The sequence below is a fragment of the Embiotoca jacksoni genome, unplaced genomic scaffold (genome assembly GCF_022577435.1).
Source record: "Embiotoca jacksoni isolate LCO1_2020_lvr unplaced genomic scaffold, fEmbJac1.0.p SCAF_1, whole genome shotgun sequence".
Taxonomy (NCBI): domain Eukaryota; kingdom Metazoa; phylum Chordata; class Actinopteri; family Embiotocidae; genus Embiotoca; species Embiotoca jacksoni.
The window spans coordinates 20,660,099-20,685,564 of NW_027185229.1; the positions used below are offsets into that span (position 1 = coordinate 20,660,099).

Genomic DNA, 25,466 nt, shown 5'->3' on the forward strand with positions numbered 1-25,466 from the left:
ATTATCATGGGGAAAACATGTTTATTTTCCCAGTAATAATACTGTAAATTCATAAGACAGTTTACAGATAATTACAGTGTACACTGTGGTGTAATCTGGTACTGATTAGACAAAAAGCATGTTCATCTGTGCACTTCCAGTTAAGTAGTTCAGTGAATTGCTACCATAACGTAAGGTTTAGCACGTCAATTGTCAAATAGGCAGCATTCATATGTGGAAAATAAAGTGACCAATGGAAAAACAAACAATGAATGAACAGGTCATTTATTTCGCTGATTCTTCAAGGAAAACTATGAAGAAATCCAGAAATGTCTGAACACACTAAGTAAACTCAACTGACTATTAGAAATGACTGTATTTTTCAAATTCCACAGAAACTATCAAGAGAGATGAAAGGAAATTACAGACCTGTTAAGTAAAATGTGTTGTATTTTAAAAAGGTTAAAAACAGATAGAAACACAGAGTCAGCTGCTTTTAAGAAGGTTTGTGCAAGGAATTTTACTTCAATAGGAAAGCCATACCGTATTGTGTCATAATTGTCATGGGATACAATTATTTACAGTACGATAATGAGGAGCTTAATTATAAAGTTGTCCTATCAAAGCCTTCTGTGGAGCTTCCTGTTCAGTCAATAATATGTTGCACCAAAGACTAGGAAATTACTGTAGCAGAACCATTTCCTCATTCAGCCCCAGGGATGACCAGGACAACTTGCAGAAGCCCCATCAGCAGTTATTAGCTAAAAAAAACCCCGCAGCCTTCAGCATCTATCCAGCCTATATGGCCATCTACTACTCTGAGCACACATTATTCTATATTTTGAATCAATACTATCAACACAAGGAGCCAAAGGCCAAGTTCAGAAGCATCTCTCATGAATTTTCTATTTGCTTTCCACAGTGACCTATGTCCCAGGGAGGGATTGTTTTATACACACTGTGATGAGGTCAGATGACTCAGATTTAATCTTAAAGACCTTGAAAGAGGAAAACAATTTGTTGTTTGTGGCTCCCAGCAATCTGACATATGTCGTGACTGATACATCTGTTACAGCTTAACTGTACAGAAAAATAAAATAATAATTATCAAGGCTTTATTATTTTTTCAGAATTATTTATTGTATATATCAGTGGAACCAATTGGATTGCTGAAAATGAGCAAACACTAACCCTGATATTGCATCAGGGACAGACTAAACTAAAACTTCAAAGTAAGAATCAGTCCCCTGCCTATAAAAAAATAATAATTATATTGTGGGATTCAATAAAAATCCTGTGCAATCGCATGAAGCAAGTATTTAAAAGGCTTTAAGGGTGAAGTTCAGGTTTTGATACATTGTTACTCTGCGCCTTTGATGTCTAAAAACTATTTCTGAGAAAATAGATCTTTTCAAAATCCTGTCAGTAGCAAACGTTGTGAGTTTACAGCATTAAAAATCCCTACTTTTAATGCTTTGTAAATAAAATACCAGCATTCTTCCTACCTTCTCGGTACCAGCTAGGTCTACCAGGTACAGCTTCCCACTCAGCTTCTGCTCTGTCTCCACGTTTTCTTGTTTGATGTTTATGAGGAAGATGCTGTGACTGCGGGAACTGTGCTCATTCATGTCTACAAAACAAAATGAGGAAAGAAGAGAAGAAAAGAGAGGTATCCTCATACACATCTTCACTCAATTTATTAATTAAAAAAAAAAAAAAAAAGTTAAGCAAAATCTTCTCTTTGCACCTCACCATGCATTTGCACCCTGACATTTGTATACTTAAACTGTTAAAAAAAAAATTAAAAAAAAAAAAAATCGGACATGTAATGTCATAACATCAGGAAAATCAACAGTGTGACTCACTGGTGACAGCAACGTGCCGGTTGGCCTTCCCTTCATCTATCACATCCATCACTTCCTCAGGGCTCGTGACAAAGCGCTCAGTGCAGCCCTTAGTGGAACAAACATACACGCACACGTTCACGTGCTGTAAAGGACACACAGCCTATAAAGAGGCCTGCATATACTGTAGGCTACATGCGGTATGTGTACAAACATATTGTATAAACAAATGGAGGCTCCCCTACGCACACACATTTGCAACTACGCGTAGAAATACACACACGAGTATGCAGTGCTCGAAGTGGGTCGTTCCTTACCGTTGCAGGTATTATTTAAGCACTTAATTATCTTATTATCTAACGGATTTTTGGGGGTTTCTTTTTACAGCAATGACAGAACTGAAGTCAGTTCCCGGACGCAAGAAACACAAGTGGCAGCAAAGCCCATTTGTGATGCACTAAAAACAGTTAAGATGTTGAGAGAATGTGACTGTATATTATCAGCAAATCTTAATCAAACTGACATGTGTATGAAATCACGCTGATGATTCCTTACTTAATTATTGCATTCACGGAACAACATTTACAGATTAGGCTAAGAAAGCTAATGGATAAAGTAAAAAAAAAAAAAACATTTCATCCAACCTCTCTGCTTTGCTGCTCTGGACATTGTCTGGAGCTCATATAATGACAAGGCTAAAGTCACCACTGTTTTGTGGAAACCTGCAACTTTCTGCATACCAAATTAAAAGATCTCCAGCATTTTTATACACAGTCAGAACTACAGGCTATGACCTAGTCTTGATGCTACCAAATAATTAAAATGTTAGTTCTCCTGATTAAAAAATAATAATGTTGTGAATAGAAGCAATATCTCCTAGTATTGTATGTTTTATTCATTACAGAAAATCAGAATGCAATATTTAATGATTTGCTGATAGCAGCCGATACACACGCCAACATTTTATCAAGGGAAGCAGGAGCACATACTTTTTTCCACTTCAAGCACTGTAAAAATGTCTGAACAAATACAGACCCATATAAACATTCAGACATGATGAAAGTTTGTGGTTTGCTTTATTTTAAAGCAGTATGCTCAAAGTTTACAGCTAATGTTTGACATTTTGGAGAATTAGTTTATTTGCTTTTTGGCAGTTGGCAAGGTTATATGAGAATGCTGATATCACACTGTTTCCTGTCAAATCAATATACTTTAAGTCTACAACCAAGCACTGGTTAGCTTAATTTAGCACAAAGACTGAAAACAGGGGAAACTGTGGGTCTGGTTCTAGCAGAACAACATGATATTTTATTTGGTTAATTGATATAAAAACAAAAAGTGTGAAAAGTATAATTTACCATTTTACAGGTTGTTGTTCTGGTCACTATTTTATGGTTTTCAGCCAGTTCAATTAGTGGAGACTACAGGAAATTACTAGTCACAGCAAGAAATACCACAGTAATTTATTAAACCCCAGTAAAATGGGATATGATCATATATTGGAGAGTCTTGGAAGTTTTTTTTTTTTTTTTTTTTTTTTTTAATGATACGTCTTATCATCCGTGCCAGAAAGCAAATAAGTGTATTTTCCAAAATGTTTAATTTTATTTTCAAATACACCCATAACACAAACAACATCATCATTACAGAGAAAAATGAAATGTTTCTGCCAAACTGCATCATGTCTATAAATGACTTACCTTCACAAAAGGAATTCTGTATTTGTCTTCATGCACTGACAGGTTGGTTTTTGTCACTGTGATGTGAGGGAAAATAAGGGGAGAGGTTATTCTGTTCCCGAGAGCACAATGTTTGTTTGTGTGTGCATGTACAAATGAGTGTCTGCATGTGAGTGTTCTTTCTCTCGGCTACCACTATAATCTGACCTGACTATGTTGTCTTCATGTTTCTGAGTCAGCACCCACTAATGCAGTGTGAAAAATATATTTGAGGGCCTGGCCATGAATGTTTTTAATGAAATGGAACTATTTTTGCCAAAGTCACTGAAAGGTTAAGCATGTGCTCTGCTAATGTCAACGAACAATTTTTTTTTTTTTGTTTTTTTGGCAAAGACACTTCCTGGCCCAAATTCCTGCATTAGTCATTTCACATTTAAAAGTCTTATCATGTCGATGATAATTAAATTTCACCAGATTGTGGAGGCAGTTTTTTCCTTGGAGACTGTGTGTGTTTGTCAGCGTGTGTGTGTGTGTATGTGTGTGTGCGTGCGTTTTATCACCCTAAAGTCTGTTTTTCTCAAATATCCTCAGAGTGTATTGTTCTCATTGCTGCCTCAATTCATCTCTCTTGTTGTGGTTGTTTTTTGTTTTGTTCATGGCTTAAATGTTCCTTAGCCACTGTGAATTCTCCTGCATACAGATGGGGGCTTTCAGCACTGTCTCTAGCTCCATTAAAGATGTAATCACAGGGATACTGGGTACAGCTCTCTATACAGGCCTCTCCATCATTTTACACTCCTTATATACAGTATCTCTTGATAAGAGCACACTGCGAGGTTCTGGTACCTTAGTGTTTATAATGTAGAGAAAATACTGTCAATAGCAGATAAGCAAAATATAGAGGAATGCATAAAAGTTGTTTACTTTTTGAATTTAACCTCATTAATCATATTGTATAGTTTTTACCTTCATACCATGAAGAGGAGTGGGTGTGGTAATAATTATTGTGCTTTTCTTAAAGGAACCTTAAAATAACAGCTTCAAAATCATTTTGATGGTACAGTGATTTGTAATAGGGAGAATAGCATTGCTTTCATTCCCCCTCCGCAAGCCAAACGCCTGTTCTAGCACTGTGTAACTTGCGATGACCGGGTACAGTCTATCAGGAAATGTACGTAACGCTTTACGCCTCTACATTACACACCAACATCTGTGGGTCTTTAGTTAGCTTTAAGAAGAAGAAGCCAGCTCAGGGTTCTCTCTATGGACATCAATGTAGACCAAAGAGAACAGGGAATGGAGGAAGCTAAGAAGAGCAAAAAAAGACAGTGACCAGGCAAGAGTAAATCTTGACCTGGCTTTTTGTCATTGGCAAGAGCTTTGTGAAATCAAAGGCTGAGCCGGCCTTCTTGCTGTTGGATTAGTAAGTAATATTAGCTAGCTTGCTATGTCTTGTTTTGTTGCACTTTCTTGGTGGTTCTGTTTGCAAAGTTGTCGATTCGCCAGTTTTAGATCATTAGGCAAGTCAGCCCATTTCGACAGAGGTTTGGCCACTGACTTTTCGAGGTGATGTTAGCCAACTTTATAGGTCACACACTTAGGCAGTGGCCCTGGAAATGAGTGCTCGTACATTAGGTTGTTGTTGTATACCATGTTGGCTTGGCTGCCACCCAAGTTTGCATCACTTTGTGACAGGGAATTCAAGTTTTCACTGGTTAATTTATTTGACTAGCTGTTCTTTGTCAATTAGCATCCCATATATTCTCCATTGACAGGAGTGTACAGCTGTTTTGTATTGAAATTATGACTTTGCGTTATTCCCAGTTGTGGCCACAGATGCCACTGTTGCTGCTGCCTTAAAAAAGTGGCATAATGTTGCTTAGTAGCACGATTTTGTATGCGCAATAATAATATCACATTAAATGTAAATAAAAATGTAGATGCAGACAAGGTTTAAACATTGATTTATGTCAGCACTCTTCCTCTCAGTCTGCTATAGCCCCATACTCCATAAGGTATCACAATGTCACTGTTTGAAGATGATGCACCTGCACCTAACCATAAAGCTTGAAATTTCCACACGCAGAAAACTACACCATATAATGTGAGTTATGTTCACATACCATCCAGTAGGTCCCGGATTTTTTCCATGTAGATCTCAAAATATGAGACCTGCAGCAAAACAAAACAAAAAACAGGTAGACAGAGGGAGAATTTAATACAGATAAACAAGGAGGTTGCGATAGCTGCTCATTGTACAAATACAAAATGTAAACTGATGATGCAGTACTCTGTCCTCCTGCGGGTCTGTTGATGTATTATCCTCTATTACAAGACTGTTGTGTAAAAGGGAAAATATTGTGGGATCATCATGGATTATATACTGTGATTTATTGATGCTTGGCTGATTCAACTCAGCCCATCCATGTGAGGATTACGTCAGAGGTTCAAGCTGAATTCCCACTGAATATATCATAGTGTCAAAGCAAAATTGAACATGTGTGCATGTGACAACTGCACAAATGTACAACTGCACGCATGAACAGAGACACATGCAGAGCCGCATTAACCTTTATATGGAATTCCAGGTTCTCATCCATGGCAAATATATGTTCGAAAATGTCCTCTGCGATCCGGGGAATGATTCCCATTCCCTGGGGATCATGAAGGTTCCCCTACAAGGAGAATAAGACGAGATAAGAACTTGTAAGTACAGAATAGGATAAATGCAGACCCTGGGATGAAATTAGAAGAAAGAGTGAAAGAAAGGAGAGCAGAGAGGCTTTTGACTTGAAAAGGAACAGGGTTGTTTCCCAGAGAGAGTTGTAAAGGAGGTTAGTTCCCACACAAGGCTGGGAATGAGAGATAGAGAGTGATGGCTGTGATGGAGGTTGATGTACAGTCAGGGGTACAGTCAGGGCAAGCAGAGGAGGAGATATTCTAAAATAAATTACAGTGAAAAATATGTGAGAGTGTCTGTGTGCATGTGTGTGTCACAGCAAGAGGTCTTCCTTTTGAATTATTTAGTAATGCTGTACCTCCATGGTGTGTGTCTTTCCCGAGGAGGTCTGCCCATAGGCAAAGATAGTCCCATTGTATCCACCCAGTACATCTAAAATAGGAGGATGAAACAAAAGCATGTTAGAGAAAGAAGCAAAGAGAAAACAACAGCAAGGAGGAAAACAATGTGAGAAATTAAGAATTGCAGTATTCGTGTCAGAGTTACAGATTTCAATCAGACAGGAAGTACCCAGGGAAAGACTAAAATCTTTGACCTTTTGAGCCAAAGAGAGATCAAACTAAGCATCATAAAGCCTGTATGCACTAAAAAGTACCTGGTATTTAAACTTGGTTAAGTGCTGAACGACCTCTGTGGCTGCACACAATAAACTACAACTACCTGCAGTGTTAATGTCACCAGGAGGCCCACGGTGAAATACCATTAGGTATAGATATATTATTCTCTCCATTCATTTGGTTGGAGCTCCAGCAAAAACAACACCTCCTCAACAAGTTGAGGTAATAAAGAACAGCAATGTTGAATGTCACATTGCTGACACAGTCCACTGAACCCCTGTGATAAAAGTCAAACCTGGATAAAGAAAAACATATCACCCTGAAAAGCCGGCTGCCATAGGTTAGCTGACCGCAGCCTAATCACAAAGGCTCTCAGATGAAGCCATGTCGAACCCTTTCAAGTCTCCTGCTCTACTGTGTTGCCTTTACTCTCACAGCTCTCAGCTCAGCAACATGTCTTCCTCTGCTTGGTCATAAAAATTAAATAACACATGAAAAAAATAAAAAAATGAAGTATGTGTCCTTGAAGGGAAATAGAAAGATGAGTTGTCTGAAAAACGTAGACCATCATTGAAGGAAACGCAGATGACAAGAGACAGCACGAGTGTGAGAGAAAAGACAGTGACAAGGGCAAAGAAGGCGGCAGGCAGAAAGACCATTGAGGGTGTTAACGTGGATATTTGGCTCAAATCCAACTTTCCTGCCCTCTCTGTTATCCATTTCCCCAGACACATTTCAAATCTCACTTCTTATGGCGCTCCTTCATTCTGCCAAATCCATACCTTGAATTTTTTTCAACCAATTGTAATTGCAATTCATCTTGGCTTTTGTATTTCTTATTTCCTCAGCCTACATGGTAATCTCACACTCTATAAGTAATCTTGCCTGCCAAATCAATCTTTTTCATGCTCCATCTAAGATTTGTTCACTGGATTTCCGCATTCCCTTTGAAGGTGGAAGAAAAACGAGACTCTAACTGGGGGAAAAAAGATTAGACACGTAAAGAGAGATGCAGACGGAAGCAGGGGAAAATAAAAAAAAAATCCAGGACTTGAGGTTATTGGTTTCGTTTGATCTAGGACCATCCAGTGATACCTGTCCTATTGTCCCATGATCAGCGTGCATGTTGTTAATGTGACCATTTTAATGCTCATACCTGTAGGTTGTGTGTCTGCATCATGTCATGGAAATTGGTTTCCTTCTAAAGTGCTGCTGCATGCACCAGTGAACAAAGTGTAAACTGACAACATGGAGATCATGACAATGGGGGATATGCTAATTTCTCCCTCAGCTTTCACTCAAGCATCTTGGAGAAATGAGGCAAACCATGCATGTGACTCACCTTTAACAATCTGTTTGGCACATGTGTTGTAGACCTGTTCTTGTGCGGTGTTTGTGGGGAACACCTGGTCAAACACGTACGTCCTCCCCTGTGAAGGCCAACACAAACACAGTCATCTATGACACAGACAGTTTAGAGAGTTCTTTAGATTATTGTCAACACCTCTTTCTCCCCTGTGACTTGCTCTAAGATACACCCTGAAAAGTTTGTGATGCAGAGCGCGAAGGTGGGTGTGGGAGAAAAGGGAGACTTTACACATCATGTTTATCACGAAAGCATTATGTTAACCCATATTGCACCTATAAAGAGATGCCACATCAATATGTCCTTTACGCACAGTGAGCATGCTTTATGGACACTGTGTCGATATGCGTGTGTTAGATCTGAATAGCCGTGCTTATATCACATTAAGAGGCCCATCTGTCTTCTTTTGAGTTGCACTGTATTCATGCTGTATGTATTTTGTGCTTTTCAGATGAAGTGGGTGTTTAAATTAGCACAGGGCAGCCTGGAGCTTTGGGCAAAAGGTTGTTCGACCCCTACAGAGAGAGAAAGAGAAATCACATCTGAGGTGAAACCATTATAGGCAGCATTCAAGGACTTGAAGAGTGACGTGATGGAGTTGAGCGAGGAAATGGAGTGGAGGAGTAGAGCAGAGGAGTGGAAATACCGAGAGGGCGGAGGAGAGCAGATGACCTGAAACCAGTGTGACAAAGACTGCAGTCTATCTGGCCAAACACACAACATCTTTGGAGGTTTTCTGACCTGAACAAACCAAGTTGTCTCCATTTGATTTGGCTATGCTTAATGTTTCGTATTTCCTGCATGACAAACCTTTATTTATTTATTTTTTGGGAGGGGTAATTTTTATTTATTTTTATAATTTAAAGTAGGGCTGCAACTAAAGGTCATTTTAATTGTCAGTTTGGTTATGGTATAACACATTATTATTGCTATTATTATTAAGATTAAACAAACATGTCTGATTTGGCAGGGAAATTATCGGAGAAAAAAAATGAAGGATTAAAATGGGAAAAAAATTTGAAAAAACAGAAAGTCAATGAAAGCTGCTTCAACAGGCTGCCGCGCACTATGCACCAGTTTAAAATTACCATATTTGATTGGTCATTACACACTCGCCAATTGCAATGCTTATGCCTTCTCCGGTTACATAACCTACTGTAAAGAAAATTACATTTTAGTCAGTACATGTGTTTCTGTCCTTTGTATGAAAGGCATCCAACCTGGGAGGATGGTTTAAACCGTGATTATGACTGCATTAGCAGTCTTGGATAAAATACACTAATAATCCCCTGAACCTTATAGGCCCTGCTGCTTCTCAACCTTCTGAATGACGCAGTCAACAACAGGCTCAACAAAAAATCCCCAAGAATACAAATTTATCAGGGGGATGAATAATAAGTTCTGATCCAGGCTGGAAGAATGGAGGCTTTTGTAGTTTGACTCATAATCTATCATGTTCCTTTTCAACTCTTAAACACATGTGTTGCGTGTGTTTTCCCATTCAATTTCACTGCTTTGTATTTATCTGTCTGTTTGTGCACAGGAATTTCCACCATTGTAGAAAGTACAAATTTGTCACAGTTAAATATTTTAATGTTTATATAATCAATAATGAATTATAGTGACAATGAATAATGAAGACGTAAATCTTAAATAAACTACACAACCAGGGAAACAAAAGATTCAAGCTCTCTAAAATAAATTTAAGTTTAAAAATCTTATTTATACCAACAATGTTTACAAACAGAATGTGTTCTTTCAGAACAAATGACCTAGTATTTACATATATATGTCTATTCACTCGGTTGGCTCCTGCTTGCTCTGCTGGTTAGACTTGGGGCTCCTTGAGCACAGATTTTTTTTCTTGATAATTTCCTTGAGGCACTGTCTAAATTATGAGTCAACTCACTGAGATTTAGCGTCAAAATTGAGTTTTTGTTATGGTTGAGGAAGCAGTTAGGGAAGTTGGGGGAAATATGCTATATCTAAATTTGCTGGGGCTATCTCTCCATTTAGATTTAACTAATCATAGTGTTGTGACTGCTATTTAGATCTTTACCTCCATTTTGGTTTTACAAAGAGGACACATTTCTGTATTCTTAACTCAATGTTTGAAAAAATAGCTTGCGACTCTTTTGTTGTACGTGTTTCGTTAGACTTGTCGAAAAGCTTGATAGTGAGTTCAGCATTTTATTTTTATTCACCTGATACATAACAATAATAGAATAGAATAGGTGCTTTTTTTATACAGTAGTTTGCGATCCCTTTTATTGTTGCCATGGTTTAACATGCTGCTGGTATTGCAGTTCACTCACCAGTGTATACAATGAAACAGTAAAATCACTTCCAAGGAAGACAAATATACCATGTGCTAATCAGATATATATAGATGAGATGAGACTTGTTATTTTGATCTGCCAAGAGAGTCAACATATTTTTCGCTCACCACTCAGTGTTTTTGACAACCTGTTTTATAAAGAAATTCTGCTGCACTAAGGAAGAAAACAATTCAATTTGAGCCACGCCCAAGAACTGCAGCTGAAAATTGGTCAGTATACTACTGCAGTGTAAAAGACACTGATTGGGAGCATTTCCACAATGTCAGGCACTTTACAGCTCTATATTTGCATAAAATAATGTGTGGAGACGGTTTGGCAAAATATCCATGCTGCAATTTCATGTATTTCTATTCCAATTCTTAATAAGATGAACTGTTTAGCTGTTGTTGTCAAGTGCTGTAATCACAGCTGCAGGTACAAACAAGCTCCCCATCAGAAGTGATTAGGAACGACTCTGTTGCCAATGAGCCATTCATAATGCTGCACAGCACATGCAAACCATTCTAAAAAAAAAAAGGGAGGGAGGGCTAGAGTGAAGAATCAGGATGTGGTCTTCATTGGGGGGAATAAAATGAGTCAGTTATATAAACTGGATGAAAAACAGCCCTTTGCCAATCATTTGTTCCGCTGGCTCCACTGTGAGAGCGCTAATCTGCTCCTGTGCTGCATAAATATGATAATAGATGCACTAGACATTCTGTAAGCTCTCTGTCAGCATGTCCATCTCTCTGTCAGGCCTGTTGGTCGAGCCAGGTATAGACACATTGGCTTGTTTGTCTGTTTGTATAATTTAACAGATGTCTTTTCAATTATGTGAGTGGACGCTGATGTAGAAGGCTGGAATGGGAGGCAAAGTCTGCACATGTGTGAGTGTGCAAGTGTCTGTGTTTGTGTTTGTGTACGCGGATGTGTGCAAATAATATTTCCAATTATGTTTGTCCATACAGACATTATTCGTGGACCTCAGCTTTGTGTGCCATGTCAAACACCCACATAGCCTGTCCAGCCTGCAGTCTTGCTGTCTGCCAGATAGGAGAAAAAAAAAAAGGAGTGGGTTGCAGGCAAGGAGAGAGAGAAATAGACCAAGACACCAAGAGAACGAGACGGAGAGAGTTAAAAACTGCAGTTAAAAACAGAATCTGTGAGAATCATCTGGCGGTGGATAAAGAGTAACCGATTAATTACAAGACTGAGTACAAGACAAAAACCAGAGAGGAGGGAAAAAAGTAGAAAAAATAAAGACATATAATCAGAACAAACAGCAACAAAAAGGAGAGGCTGAGAGAAGAGTTACAAATGAAAGGGTGCGGCAGGGGTCTCACATGGATATCATTTTTATACCCGCCCATCTGCAAACGGCAAGTTGTCCCACAAGTCTTCAAAGCCAACGAACACGTTTTTTTGTCAGGGGTGTGCAAGATGAGCATGACGTTTCAGAGAACATGAGTGTCCTTTTAGAGCAGGTGCCATGTGACCACCAGAATATATTCAGTCAGTCCTCATATGGAAAACAACAAAAGCATTTAATAGTTGATGGGTGTTAAAACGATCTTTAGTTATGTTTTTTGCGCCAGTTCTATACTATTCCATGTTCGTAATTGGTAGTAGTGATGCAACAAGAAACGTAGCAACAAGCCAGGAAAGTAGGAAGAAGGTAAGGTTAAGGTTAAGGAAAGATCTTGGCCACAGTAACAACAAATCAGTCGTGTTTTGTGAAGCAACCAACGATGACCATTGATAGGACACAGGCTGCAAACAGTACTGTCACATGTCAAAGTCGCATGCTTAATTGAGCCTTGCCTAACATTCACTTCCCTCAGAGGCTTTTCAATTCTGTAATTACTTCATTCTGCATCCACCTTTCTGACTGACAGCATTTATTACTCATCCAGCCACAGAAGGTCATTTGCCAGCAAACTGTCTTAGACGTCTGATCAATTGACCAGAGCCTTTACTTTTCTGGGTGGTGGCAGTTTCAAAGATACAGCAACACTTTCTGCAAGAAAAGGCTAACAGAAAACAACACCCTCTGCATATGATTCATATTTGGTGGCTGCCAATACTTGCTGCGAGGGAACAATGCTTCCCAACACTGGCACACGCGTGCAAATTTAGCTCCTGTTCAGGTCTCATTCTTGTTATAACCTTCCTCCCCTTTAAGTTTCACACTTACGTGTCCCTCCCACTAACCACGAGACACTAAATATTTCAAAGAGGTGGCATGATAACAAGATCTGGCATGTGTTCCTCCTACACATTGGTGGGCTGACAGTCCGGCGGACGGCTGCTCAACTTTTGCGTCATGGCTTGTTTGCGGCGTTTTGGTGTTGGCGTGTACGCTCGACTGGGGGGCAGAGGCAGAGGAGGAGGGGTCTTATTTTTCCTGATCAGAGTCTGTGTGTGTGCCTTGGTCTCTGTCCGTTTCTGTATCAGTCTTCCTCACAAACTCATCAGCTCTCCCCTCTCTCTCCTCAAACGCAAAAATGCACATACAAGCGCAGCGAGACTGACAGAATAGAGGAGTTCAGGCTGCCAATGTCTGCTCCATCCGTCAAGCTAATCAGGCTTCGAGCCCCAGATAACAGCATCATTAGTGGTTCTCTCAACAACAGAAAACCGCTCACAACTGTAAAAGCTACAGTCACACAATATTACCAAACACTACTGTATTTCTTAATTCACTCTGCTGACAAGTCTAAGTAGAGTCGACTGGCACAGTGCCTCGAGGGCAAAGCAGCTCTGTGCCTCGGATATACAGTGGTGAAGTCTGAATGCTAAGAACCAGGGGTGGTGGTTTATTTTCGAGTTGTCTTGAAGCTATCTTGTACTTATTACAGAAAATTTTGTAGCGATTTTAAATCACCAGCTTAGGGAACCATGGTTTACCACCCAACATTACATTAACACTCATCCAATAATTCCCCTTATTTTCCTGAGTCAAGTTGTTTATAAATGATCCACACGTGGAAGTAGAGCAATTAGTCCCCCTCAAAGTGAAATACTCTGCATAATTTATCAGGATGAGTGAGGGAGACAGGAGACAGAGGAGTGGAGAACAGAGGGAAGGAGAGATCAGGCTTCGTTCGTTGAGATTCAGACCAGAAAATAGGAACAGCAGCTTCCCGATGGACAAATGTAGAATGAGAAAAACAGACATTTGAAGCCACATCGACAACAATTTGAGGAGAGTGAGACAGAGTAACTGAGCGTAAGACTGCAAACCATGACAGATGAACAAAGGAAACAGCCAGAAAAATACACACATACATCATAAAATATTTCAGCAAATATTTGATCCTCGTCTGAGTACGTCTAGAAAATGATAAATTAAGGAATCGAAACAGCCTCTACAGCTAGACTGTGCCTGCGTGCTTCTTTGATACATATCTAAATGTGTCAGAGGCACACCCAATTCTATAGCTCATGGTGACAACAAGACTCATTGTTGACGACAGTACTGTACATAACTGCATACAGCCTTCTTTGGTTTCTGTGTTGATTATTCAAAGATAGTATATGTTACTTTTTCAGCTGCTGTTGTACCTTGTTTCTTTGTTGCTAAACTAAGCAAAGCTGTGCTAAGCTAACCACCGCTAGTATATGGACATAAATCTCTCTTAACTCTCTGCAAGAAAGAGAAAATATCTCCAAATATCTAACTATAAGTCTTTAAACAGCAGAGAACATTTTAATTTTTTTTTTAAAAACAACCAATGACAAATTCCTTCTTGTGATAGAACCAAAAGCCTAAATTATTATGGTGATTCATTTTGATTGCTAAGTTTGCATATACCTGTTTAAAAAAACGTGAAAGTAACACCTGAAAAATTCTGCCTATAAACAGTTGAATGAGAAAAGCGTGTTAATTTTATTTTTGGAGTTTAATGAGCCGATTGAATCATTTTGTTTTGATCTTTAAAGCTGACTGGCTCTAGATTTTAGATTCCCTTTGTGTTGAGAGGAGCTGAAGCACACACAAAGGAGAGCCCAGAGCATCCTCTAACAGCAAAGTGCAGAAAGAAATTTGTTCAAAAAGACTGGAAATACAGATTGCAAAGAGATTGAGAGAATAAAAGAGACTGAAAGAGAGGCAGGTAGAAAAGAGAAAACACTCGTCAGATATGATGAGGATGCTTCATCATTTATGTGACACTTCGACTGTTCCAGTTCTTGTCTGCAATGTCACATTTGATTGGGCTCCAAGCCTCCACACACTTTCCATTCATTTATGTTATAGAATTAGAAGTCCCACAAAAAACAGAAATAAACCTTGAGGAAGAAATAAGTTGTCCAACATGAATTGGGATCAATGACCTCAGCCTGGGACAAAGAACTTCAATCACCTCAGACAGTCTGAGAGCCCAGCCGTTAACTGTCCCCCCTTTCAAAGGGAGATTTGACGTCAAAGGAAATATCAAAGGTCTTGTGGCCTCGCGGCCGTTATCGCCCTTTCAGCTAACAGCCACCTCCTTTCAGCTCAACCTGCATATAAGTAAATGCAGTCAAAATTAATTCCCATAGGATACAAGATTACTCCTGACAGCAGCTTTGTCTCTGTCTGCATTGCTTCAGCACACAGGGGGAAAAGCCAAAGGCGTTTAGCATTTAATACCAAAGAAATATTGTTTTTCAGGCAGCAGGCCTAGACCTTAAAAAAAAGCATTGTGTCAAATATAGCTCAGAATGTGTAACGTAATTCAATTGGCACATACTAACACTTGGAGAACAAACAGTTAATCAGATTTTCACATATTTATCTTGTGAAAAAAGGGACGTGGTGTACCAATTGTGAGGGGAAAACTTCCTACACAAAAACAGCACGAATGCACTTCTCAACTTGAAGCCACGTTGAGAAAGAAACCTACAGCTAAACCATTGAGCCTTCTCCACTAGTAATTTAATTAGTGCAGAAACCCGTGAGCCAACAGTATTGACTGAATTTAGGTGCCTAGTAATGCTCCAATGTAATGATAATGCAGCCAATTGTAAATACAACATCTCTAACTCTGTCAAATTTAAAATGTAGGTTTTGTGTGGTCCACAGTTCAAATTAAATCTGAATCCAGAGTCTCGACACTGTGACTGATCTTTAAAAGCACCAAGTTCCAGAGGAAGACACATGCAGTAATCCACAATCTATGCCAACGAGTTGCACCATTAGTATGAGCCCTGTTAATGACCACATGTGGCACAGAATGAATACTAAATTAGACCATGAAAGGGTAGAATGGAGGAGGCTGTAGAAATGCAGCAACAGAGGGACACATTTCAAATCAACTTGTGTACACTGGCAGAAATTATTAAGCGCAGCTATAGGCTATAAGGGAATGGTTGAAAATGAAGCAATCCAGGAAATATAACTGAGAAGTGATTTAAATTTGCTGTAAAAATCAACAACATGGTTCCAGGGATTTTCTCTGTAATTCAGTCAAAGTTAATGACAGAGCCATGCAGTGAACTAATTTGGGTAAAAAAGGCCTCCAGAAAAAAAGGCAAATGGTATTAAGAGTTTGCATAAAATGTAATTAATTAGCAACTGTGGGAGATAAGAGAGTTAAAAGAAAAGAGGAAAAAAAACTGTTGTGTTGTTGATTATCGATGTACAGTACCTACTGGGAGCCACAAAGAAACAGCATCATGGTGCTGTTGCCTGGAGTGAAAGGTTTTTTTAAAGTCTGATCTGGGACCAATCCTTGGCCATGCACAGATTAAAATAAGCCTGAAATTTCTGTTTTTCAAAGTCTCTTTTATGTAGAGAATAAAATCCTAAAATCAGGGTGAATTAGATTAACCTCGTTTAAAAACAGTAAGGGAAAATACGCTTTGAAGCATGACTCCCCTGGAAGCAAAGAAAAAACAGTGATGTTGGATTATGACAGTGTTGTCAAATGTCAGTTTGATAAAGTGAACTGTGATTAACTGAAGGAAACAGACGTCCGAGGCAGCATGCAGAGAGCTGGGTTGCTCCATCCCTCTCCTTGGAATTTCCATGCTGCCTTATTATCAAGCTAATATTTCACAAATTGCTCGAGGTCTTGGGATGTGCAAACACGTGTGTGAGCATGTGTGGTTAGTTACGATGCACTGCCCACAGACAGAGGGCAGACACGGGGACCAGGCAGCATCCTGGGCAGGGCCGTGGCTAATGAGAAGAGGATGGTCCATTAACACTCCCCAGAGCTAAATAGCCTGGTAGTCACAGCCCACTTCAGTCATACAGGGAGAGGAAATGAGAAGGAAAAGTGTTGATGAACTGGCACAAGCTTATCTAACCCTGGCACCCGTGCACACTGAGCAAAAAAAGAAGATGAGCTGAAGGAACTGGCAGCTAATATCCTGTTGAGTGTAGATGGCTGCTGACTAAATTGGTGTCAGTATGATGTTAATATTGAGGAAAAGATGAGAGGGCAAGCTAGCAGTCCTTATTGGTGTGGGGTAGATAGTCTAGTTCCTCAACATTATGAAATAGGAGAAGTTAGCCATGAAGTGATTGGAATATTGATTTTTCTGTTGAAGAAAGAAAAACAATCTGACTTTGTACATCCTCACATTTCAAGGCAGTTTAACAAAGTAAATTTCACCAAAGTTACTTTATCCCTTAATATACTGGTTCCTGAATGACAGAAACTCTGCCCCTTGACACCATTAAAGCTTGCTCAAAGCTTTGACCAAGATTAATGAGATGACAGATGAGACTGAGCTTCTTCTCATCACATCTTCCCTAAAACCGCTGCTGAGTCATGAGAAAGTGAGCAGCAGAATCATTACACCATGAAATACAGTTAGGCAGAGAAAAATACAGTGAAGCATGTCTTGAGGAGGAGAAAGAGCAACAGAGAGGGAGAAGAAGAGGTCTGATTCCAAGAGGGAGCTGCTCTGATGCTGGTGTCCAACAGGAGAAATGAGTGCAGATGTTGACCCTACACAGCAATCCCATTACCCTGCCTAATTGGATCGGGGTGTGTGCACCACAGTGATGGAATTAGAGCACTAAAGTGTGCACAGAGGTGGGAGAGCAGGGGAGCCTTTAGCCCTCCATTTATGATTCTGTTTGGTTTGCAGACAGTTATTGCAAAGAAATATCCTTGAAGAGAAACAGCTCCAGTGGAACTATAAATAACAAAAGGTATGAAAAAGGTAGATGACTTTACGCGGCGCTCGATATGCACTGTCAACAGTTTGTTTCAACAGCAGCTGTTTCCCCCTCCCTATTTTTCTACCTCAAGAACCTAATCAAGAAAGGGAAAGGAGAAGATTACAGAATCAGCTCTCTGCTAAGGGGAAGAGGAGAGGAGAAGAGCAGCAGCCTATCAGAAATCAGACTCGTGGACATTTTAGAAATTAAGTGGCCACGGATGAATAATCAGTTAATTTTTAACTACATTACATGCCTATTTTCTGCAGTAGACACCGTACGACCCTAATTTATTCTCACAAAATTCTGAAAAAGATTTAGGACTGAATAAATACCTTCCTCTGGAAACAGCAAAGCTCAACTGTGAGCTGAAGTGCACAATATACTCTGTGAACCCATACAAGACTCTTAATCCTCTATTCTTCCTCAAAATGCAAACAAGGTGTATTTCACAGCTATGAATAGAGCAGCCGCTGGGGGCTCTATGGAAAACTTGTAAACAGCCGAGGGAACAGCAGCTAGGGAAGGATAATCCATAGAATTATAAATGGTGTGCAGAAAATAGAGAATCAATAGTTATTTAATGTGCACATTTCACCTGGGCTCAACAATACTTTATTGCATTACACCTATCTATCATTGTCAACAAACAGGAATCAAACTGCTCCCTCTGCTGATGACGGGGAGGTCAGTGTCGAGGTTAAAAACTTCATATGATGAGTGTTTTAAACATGGAGTAGATGAGACAATTTTTTATTTGCTGTATTTCAGCCCAGAAATAAATGAGTGTGGCCTTGCAGTGGCTCATTAAAATGTGCCTCTAATCATGGAAAGTAATGGCCCATGATAAAAGGGACCCAACGTTTGGGAGACACAATGACCTATAGTTTAAAGAAACAACAGGGTAAATCCACTGCGGAGATTTTTCCAATTGCTCACTTAAAATACTTAGAAATAGAGAGGGATCTAATAATCTGTGGTAAGAAGTTATATCATCCTCCCTTTCCCCCCTTTAGTTAAACTCAGACCAAGTGTGCAGCTAAAAATACTCGCCAGGCTTTTTTACAACAGAAACCAAACCAACCATAAAATATTTTTTCATTTCGGACAAAGGGATTGTAAATGACACTGTTTATCCTTTTGAGCACTGGAGAGGCTCTTAAAACTCTTGCGGCTCGAGAGTAAGACGATTCAACGACAAACAAAAAAGAAAACATGGCATGAATAGTACAGGTCTGAAATGATTTTTTTTTTTCATACAGACTCCTAACTCATATCTTATCATCATACACTGCCACTGCTATGATGCATAAATGAGTACAATCTATAATTAATACATCCAGCCTGTAGACAGCTCCTATGGCACTACCATGTGATATCTATATGTCATCGCCGGAGAACAAGAAAGAAAATTCCATATATTGCTACCTGCGAGGTGGCCGTGATCCTTTATTTATTCATAGAACTGAAAGCGTGATTCACTGTGGCAGTCTGCATTTGCCTGCTAGAAGATCAGGCGGGACAATCTGACCCTTGTGATGCCGTATTTTTCCAGACAGTGAAATACCGGGGACAGCTGTGTCACTCCACCGTGGAGCGCACACAACGGCCGTGCCTGAGGGCAGTACAGATCGAGTAATTATGACTGTCACACAGACACAGAGCCCTGCATGGCTCTACAGGTGGCCACAATGATGAAGAAAAAAAAAATACTAATAAGAAGCACATTCATTTTTGCGTTAGACAGGTAGCAGATGTGACATACTGCTACTGTGGCTATAGTCTGAAAGTGTTTCAAGGAACTGCTGTGAAACCTTGATGTCTCACTTAGGGATGTGCAATAAAAGGTATCTGCTTTTGACCACAACTATACAGCATGATCTTTAATGCTGTATCTGTTTTACCATCCTGTTCTCTGCAGCAGGAGTGTGGACTCACTGGGGCAGTGGTGGAAAGGCGAATACAGAGCATGGTGACTATAATGGACATTACTGGTCACCTGCTACACAACATCCTGACAGGTCAGAGGAGCAGTTGCAGCACTCTGCTCATCTCGCTGTGCAACAGGACTGAAAGGTTTAGAAGATGTTTTTTACCCACAGACATCCGGCTTTACAACACCTTAACCAGGGGCAGTTGCTCAGGACCTGGATGGCTGCTTATCCCCCTCCTCTTCTGTCTCTGCTCTCTCTCCACATTCTGTTGGACTGTGTATTAGATGTGTCAGCACTTACAGGATATTGAGGAACTCTGTTATTTTCATCTATCTATCTATCTATCTATCTATCTATCTATCTATCTATCTATCTATCTATCTATCTATCTATCTATCTATCTATCTATCTATCTATCTATCTATCTATCTATCTCTCTGTCTATCTCTGTCTATCTCTCTATCTATCTATCTATCTATCTGTCTGTCTTTCTAATACATAATCTGATGTCATGTTCTGGGGCTGGTTTGACATTTTAATGAATGACTCTACTCTGTACTCTTACAGCCATCAAACTGTCTACCTGCGTATGTGACAGATGATACAATCAAAGAAACTGTATTTTACATACTTGCTGCAACACAGCTGCTCTACACTGCAGTGAAATTATATTGATTGCTCACTTTTGATGTCAAGTGAATGCTGCATATAAGATCTTTTGTTATAGCGGGAAAGTCACCCACCTGAGGCTCGAGTAAAGTCGCAAATCATCAAAGTGAAATGCAGCTGTGCAGCACATAACACCAGGCAGTCAATGACTATGGTGAACATTGTGATGCATTCAGAGCTCAGTTAGTGAAGACCAAAACGTTGAACATTCATCAGGTGGCCAGAAACACCCTTCACCCTCTGAATGCTAAGTTTGCACCGTGTGCTGGATGTAAATAGACGGCATTCACAGCAGAAATCAATCATCATTTATGCACGATGATGTAATATTTGACAGAAGACATAATACAATCTTTTTCTTACGAATGAAAATTGCAATCCCTGTTCAAGAAACTGTTCTTGCAGAGAAAATTAACTGATTAAAATGTATATCAACTATTGTTTTTTGGTCATCTGTCTTCTTTGTCATGTCACAATTCATACTGCTAATTTAGACTTTTTTTTTACACTGAGAGATGTTCAAAGCACAAGTCTAAAATCAAATCATTAAAACTGAACAATGATCCAGTAGTTATTGTTTGTTTGTGGTTTTGTGTAGTGTTTTTGCACATGCAGTCATATTTCACTACTTCCAAATGTATAGCAGCCCCAGAGATGTTCTGTCATCAATTCAGAACGTACCCACTCACAACCTTCTCTGATCTTTAATCTCTCCAAGTCTCCTCCTGCCTGCCACCACAGTGCAGCCAAACCATCACTCAACAACTCCAATCATTGCCTCTGTCAGTTACAAGTTCTGGAGGGAGTAGGGCCATCAGCATTGCCCCGATGCACATTGTTTTTTATCAACCACCAAAATGTTAGTGCTTAGTTGTCACTACACGGTCCTTGCAGCGGGTCTTGTTTGCCTTCCCACCAGATATTTTAAATCCTGATCCAATCTGACGGCCGCAGCATTTCAACTTCCAACTGTCTTCAAGAGAATTCCAGAGATACATGAGAAATGCCACAGAAGGAAAACACACACACGAAATACATTTGCACGCCTAAAAGAAATAAACACAAATTTACATGCCTTTGAAGTAATTCACAAAGATGGAAACTGCACATATGCTTTTGCACTTACATTCATCTGAACAGAGGGAAACTGAGGGGCGGTGGGTACATGAAATGACTTTAAATACAAGTAGAGAACAAACTGCTTCTGTTTCCATGCATTATCAGTTCTGAAGGCTCCTGCTGCTGCAAATACTGATAGGAAACAACAGCAGATTCCTCTCACAGTGGCAGATCACACTTCCCTTAATATGATTTTACTTCATTTCCGCAAAAACTGTTTCAAACTTCATCATCTGCGGGCTAATAGGAAGTATGCATTTCTTCTGTTTGACACATTATAATCTGCATGGAACACAAGCAGTGGCATCAAATAAATAATTTAATGAAGTGATTCAACATCTTCTGCAAAATTTATAACCAAAATGCCGTACTTTAAAATAACTTCATCGCCTGTGAGAACGAGCAGCTATTTAATTTTCTCTGTCTTCCAACTCAACCAGAATACGTGTAATTACAGTTGCCAGGCTTGATGCTGGAATGATGAATGATTTCAAGCTGTTGTAATACCAAGCTGTCATTCTCAAAAGCACCGAAAATAATGTGATAATGAACATTCAGTCTGTTGGAGACACCCTGCTGCTGTACAACTGAGAAATGCAAGATGGTCAAGCAGGGATAGCTACCTCAATAAAGCTGTCTAATTTTAATGCGTGTGTGTGTGTGTGTGTGTGTGTGTGTGTGTGTGTGTGTGTGTGTGTGTGTGTGTGAGAGTGAGAGTGAGAGAGAGAGAGAGAGACACACACACACACAGAACAGAGTAAGCCAATAGGGATTTTGTACTGTCTTCATCACTTGAAGTCAACCCTTTAGGCAAAATGGGTGTGGATTTCTCTCTCTCTCCCTCTTTGTCCCTGTGTGTGTGTGTGTGTGTGTGTGTGTGTGTGTGTGTGTGTGTGTGTGTGTGTGTGTGTGTGTGTGTGCATTCTGGTGGAAAGCAGCAGCTCTGTTATGGGTGGGAAATTAATGTATATATGTTCATATATAATTGTTTTGTTATATGCATGAATATCCATTTCTGCATACATACTGCTGTGTTTATACATGTATGAGTGTGTGCATGTGTGTGTGTTATCCTTGGCCTTGTGCTTTATATCTAAACACCAACAGTATTTGCATTTAGACCACTCTAATCTTCCTCCTGCATGCAAGTAATTTTGCTAAAATGTCATCGAAGGGATCACAATCTCACTGTTAACCTCAGCCTGAGTATCCATCAGACTGATTTCAACATTTCATAGCTAGATTTATTTTCATTCATGCCCCCAAAGCAGTGACAATAATCATCAGCTTCTTCAGTTTGTATTGAGACAAAGCCAAAATCCATTTACTGAACATAAAGAAAGAGCACAATTATGACTCTCATTAGATATGCACCACCTGATAATTCACTGGTGCAGTAAAGGGTGACTGCAAGATCAACATGGAGATCAATCAATTCTGCATAATCCTCTGAGACAAGAATACATCAAAACCCAGCAGATCAATACTAAAAAAGGAGAAAATAATGAACCTGTGCAGGATCACAAAGGTGGGGTCCAGTTGCATTTTTTTTTTAGAAACTGATGATTTTTTTTTTTTCTTTATTGTTCTTTGACGGAATTGTAAAAATAAAGAGATGTTTCTGGTAAATCATCTAAAACCTGACTGTTCATCATTTTGATCCGGTTTTTTTTCTGTAAGGGTTAACCTAATGACAGAAGCCCTGTTGCCCTTTAAATAGCAGCAGCACACATGTGAATGAAGCATCATGCTAATCGCAATATCGATAGTATTGATAGGAGGCTATACTTAGTTTGATCCCTGTCAGGAGCCTTTAAGCGTGAGTCTGGCCAGCATCTGATGCGTGTGAAAGATGATAAGTTTAACCCCTAGCGTTCATCGACTGCATGGAGATGTTGGCAAAAGGGAAGGGATCGTTAGAAATAACTTACCCCGAGGATGACAGTGTCTTCTCCTTGAAATATTGGGATGAACTTATCTCCGCGGGTAATTTCGGACCGGTTCAGTGGACGAAATCGACACAACACCTTTATATTGCATTCAGCGTTCGCATCAGCCATTGTTGAAGAAACAATAGTGGATGCTCTTCCAGAAAATAATTTCTAAAATATAATAGTAAAAATATTTCCCGTGCAACCTTTTCTCCTGAAGAACCTGGACGCAGACTGAAACCACCGGCTATACCCACATGCAAAGCGAGACTGGCTGGCGAAGCATTTGGAAGAATTGATAACTACGAGTTTTGGGATCCAAAATCATTGAAGAGATATAAATTGAAACAAAAAAAAAAAAAAAGGAGCAGTTTGAGAGTGTTTCTTGTCCTAAAGCGCCCTCAAATCAAACTCAGGCGTAGCAGAGCGGCGGAGAGCAGATGGAGAGTTGTAAATGTGGAGTAGAGTCCAAAGTGGTCCGGTCCGTTCTGGATAAACTGCGGGCTTCTCTGAAGCATGCCCAGCACCACTGTCATCCCTGCTCTCTCACTGGGGGCGGGGCGTGGTAAAGTGTTAGCGACTCAAATCCTCTCTCATCAGCATCAGTGAGCACAGGGACCGAGGAGCAGAGAGATGAGTGCCATCTCGGCCTTTTATTTAGACTTATCTGTCAGAAAAGTTGTCAAATGTTCACTTTTAACCATTCGACAAATTTTAGGTGCAGCACACTACACACGACAGCCGAAAACAGGCCATTTTAGCATCTGGTGTGTGTATATAGCGTTTTCTAGAGTCAGTAGTTTTGACAGGGTGGCATCCCTGTTTTTCACATCTGTACCAGACTGGTCGTCATGGCAAAGCTGTTTTGCAGGCGTGGGCGGTCATGTGGGAATCAAATGCTTTGTAATTTCCCCCTTAGAGATTTAAAGGGACTTTCCAATGTTGGAACACTGCAAGTTAAAATAACAACCCTGCAACACACATTACTAAAAGAAGGGTCAACGTCGAAGGTATCCTCACCTTTCATCACTTGTATAGGCCAAGCTTCAAAGATGTACTTTCCACAGTGCACCTGTGTCTCTCATCAGACCCACTCTGCTCAGTAAACACCCACCTCCAAAACTCCGAGCCCAGAGTGTAACACAGTCTTTTCGTTATGCAATTGCAGAATCGGCAAAACCCAAAACCAACCCAGACAGGATAATGAGAGGAGATATTATACACCTGTTTTCACAAGCTAATCACCCCTCATGACAAGTAGGCTAAACAAGATCTTCATGTAGGCTATAAACCAGCAGAGTTAAGTTATGTCTTATAACACTGCTTCAACCATTCAAAAACTGGAACAGCTGTTCAATGACATTTTGCACAAAATGGCATAAACAGCTTCTATAAATAATATAAAATGTGTATCTTGTGCATTTTTGAGCAAAGGTCTTTAGGCACTAAAAACAAAATGGGGATACGTTAAACAAATGATAGATTTGAATTTATCAGTTAACTTTATATAAAGTGTAGTAATAGAAAACACCTAAATCCAACCAATATTTAGTGTGACGTTGTGAGCCGCAGTCTGCGCAGCTAGGCCAGATGTGATCACCTTAGGTATCCTACTAGTGCACACCTTTTTCAAGGTACTTTGAAGCTATGTTGTTCCAAGAGTCTGGGAGAACTCACTTTCTCTCCTAAATCGCTATTTTCTCCTTATGCAATCTCCACCTGACAACATGATACAAGATGAAGATTATAAATTTAGCCTTATTTGCCACCCTGATAAATAAAAAGTAGCCGAACTGAAAAATATAATACTGATTTCTGTATTTACTCGAATAATTGCCAATCGCTTTGGACAATTGAGACCCTTTATTTTTTTTATTTTTTATTTTTTTTCCGGCGGAGTAGAGTATCTTCTTAATCAAAGATCTTTGGCCCATTGATTACGTAGTTTGCTCGTACCTTCAGCGCCATCATGTGACGACTCTGTCACAATTCAACCATGATATTTGTGTGAATAAATACAAAATAATGTCGATGGTTGTGCAAAATGGTTACTGAAGAAAAAAAATTAATAAAGTGAGCCAGCAAATACTGTATTTGGTGGGAAAACGTCGCCTATTAAACACTATTCGACCGAAATGAACCGTTAAATCTTATTGGATAAAAGCAACGCATGC

At 39.7% G+C, this 25,466-nt stretch overlaps 1 protein-coding gene across 1 annotated transcript in view; it reads right to left on the reverse strand.

Moving 5' to 3' along the window:
• kif5ab (kinesin family member 5A, b) overlaps positions 1 to 23,797 on the reverse strand; it is a 61,529-nt gene extending 37,732 nt beyond the window's left edge. Inside the window, exons 1-8 of the mRNA XM_069146920.1 lie at positions 23,293 to 23,797; positions 8,142 to 8,229; positions 6,541 to 6,614; positions 6,073 to 6,177; positions 5,626 to 5,674; positions 3,524 to 3,579; positions 1,845 to 1,932; positions 1,485 to 1,609 (exon numbers count right to left, since the gene is read on the reverse strand). Of these exons, the coding sequence (XP_069003021.1) occupies positions 1,485 to 1,609; positions 1,845 to 1,932; positions 3,524 to 3,579; positions 5,626 to 5,674; positions 6,073 to 6,177; positions 6,541 to 6,614; positions 8,142 to 8,229; positions 23,293 to 23,421 (714 nt within the window). The 5' untranslated portion in view covers positions 23,422 to 23,797. The remainder of the gene's footprint in view (positions 1 to 1,484; positions 1,610 to 1,844; positions 1,933 to 3,523; positions 3,580 to 5,625; positions 5,675 to 6,072; positions 6,178 to 6,540; positions 6,615 to 8,141; positions 8,230 to 23,292) is intronic.
• Positions 23,798 to 25,466: the final 1,669 nt, after the last annotated feature.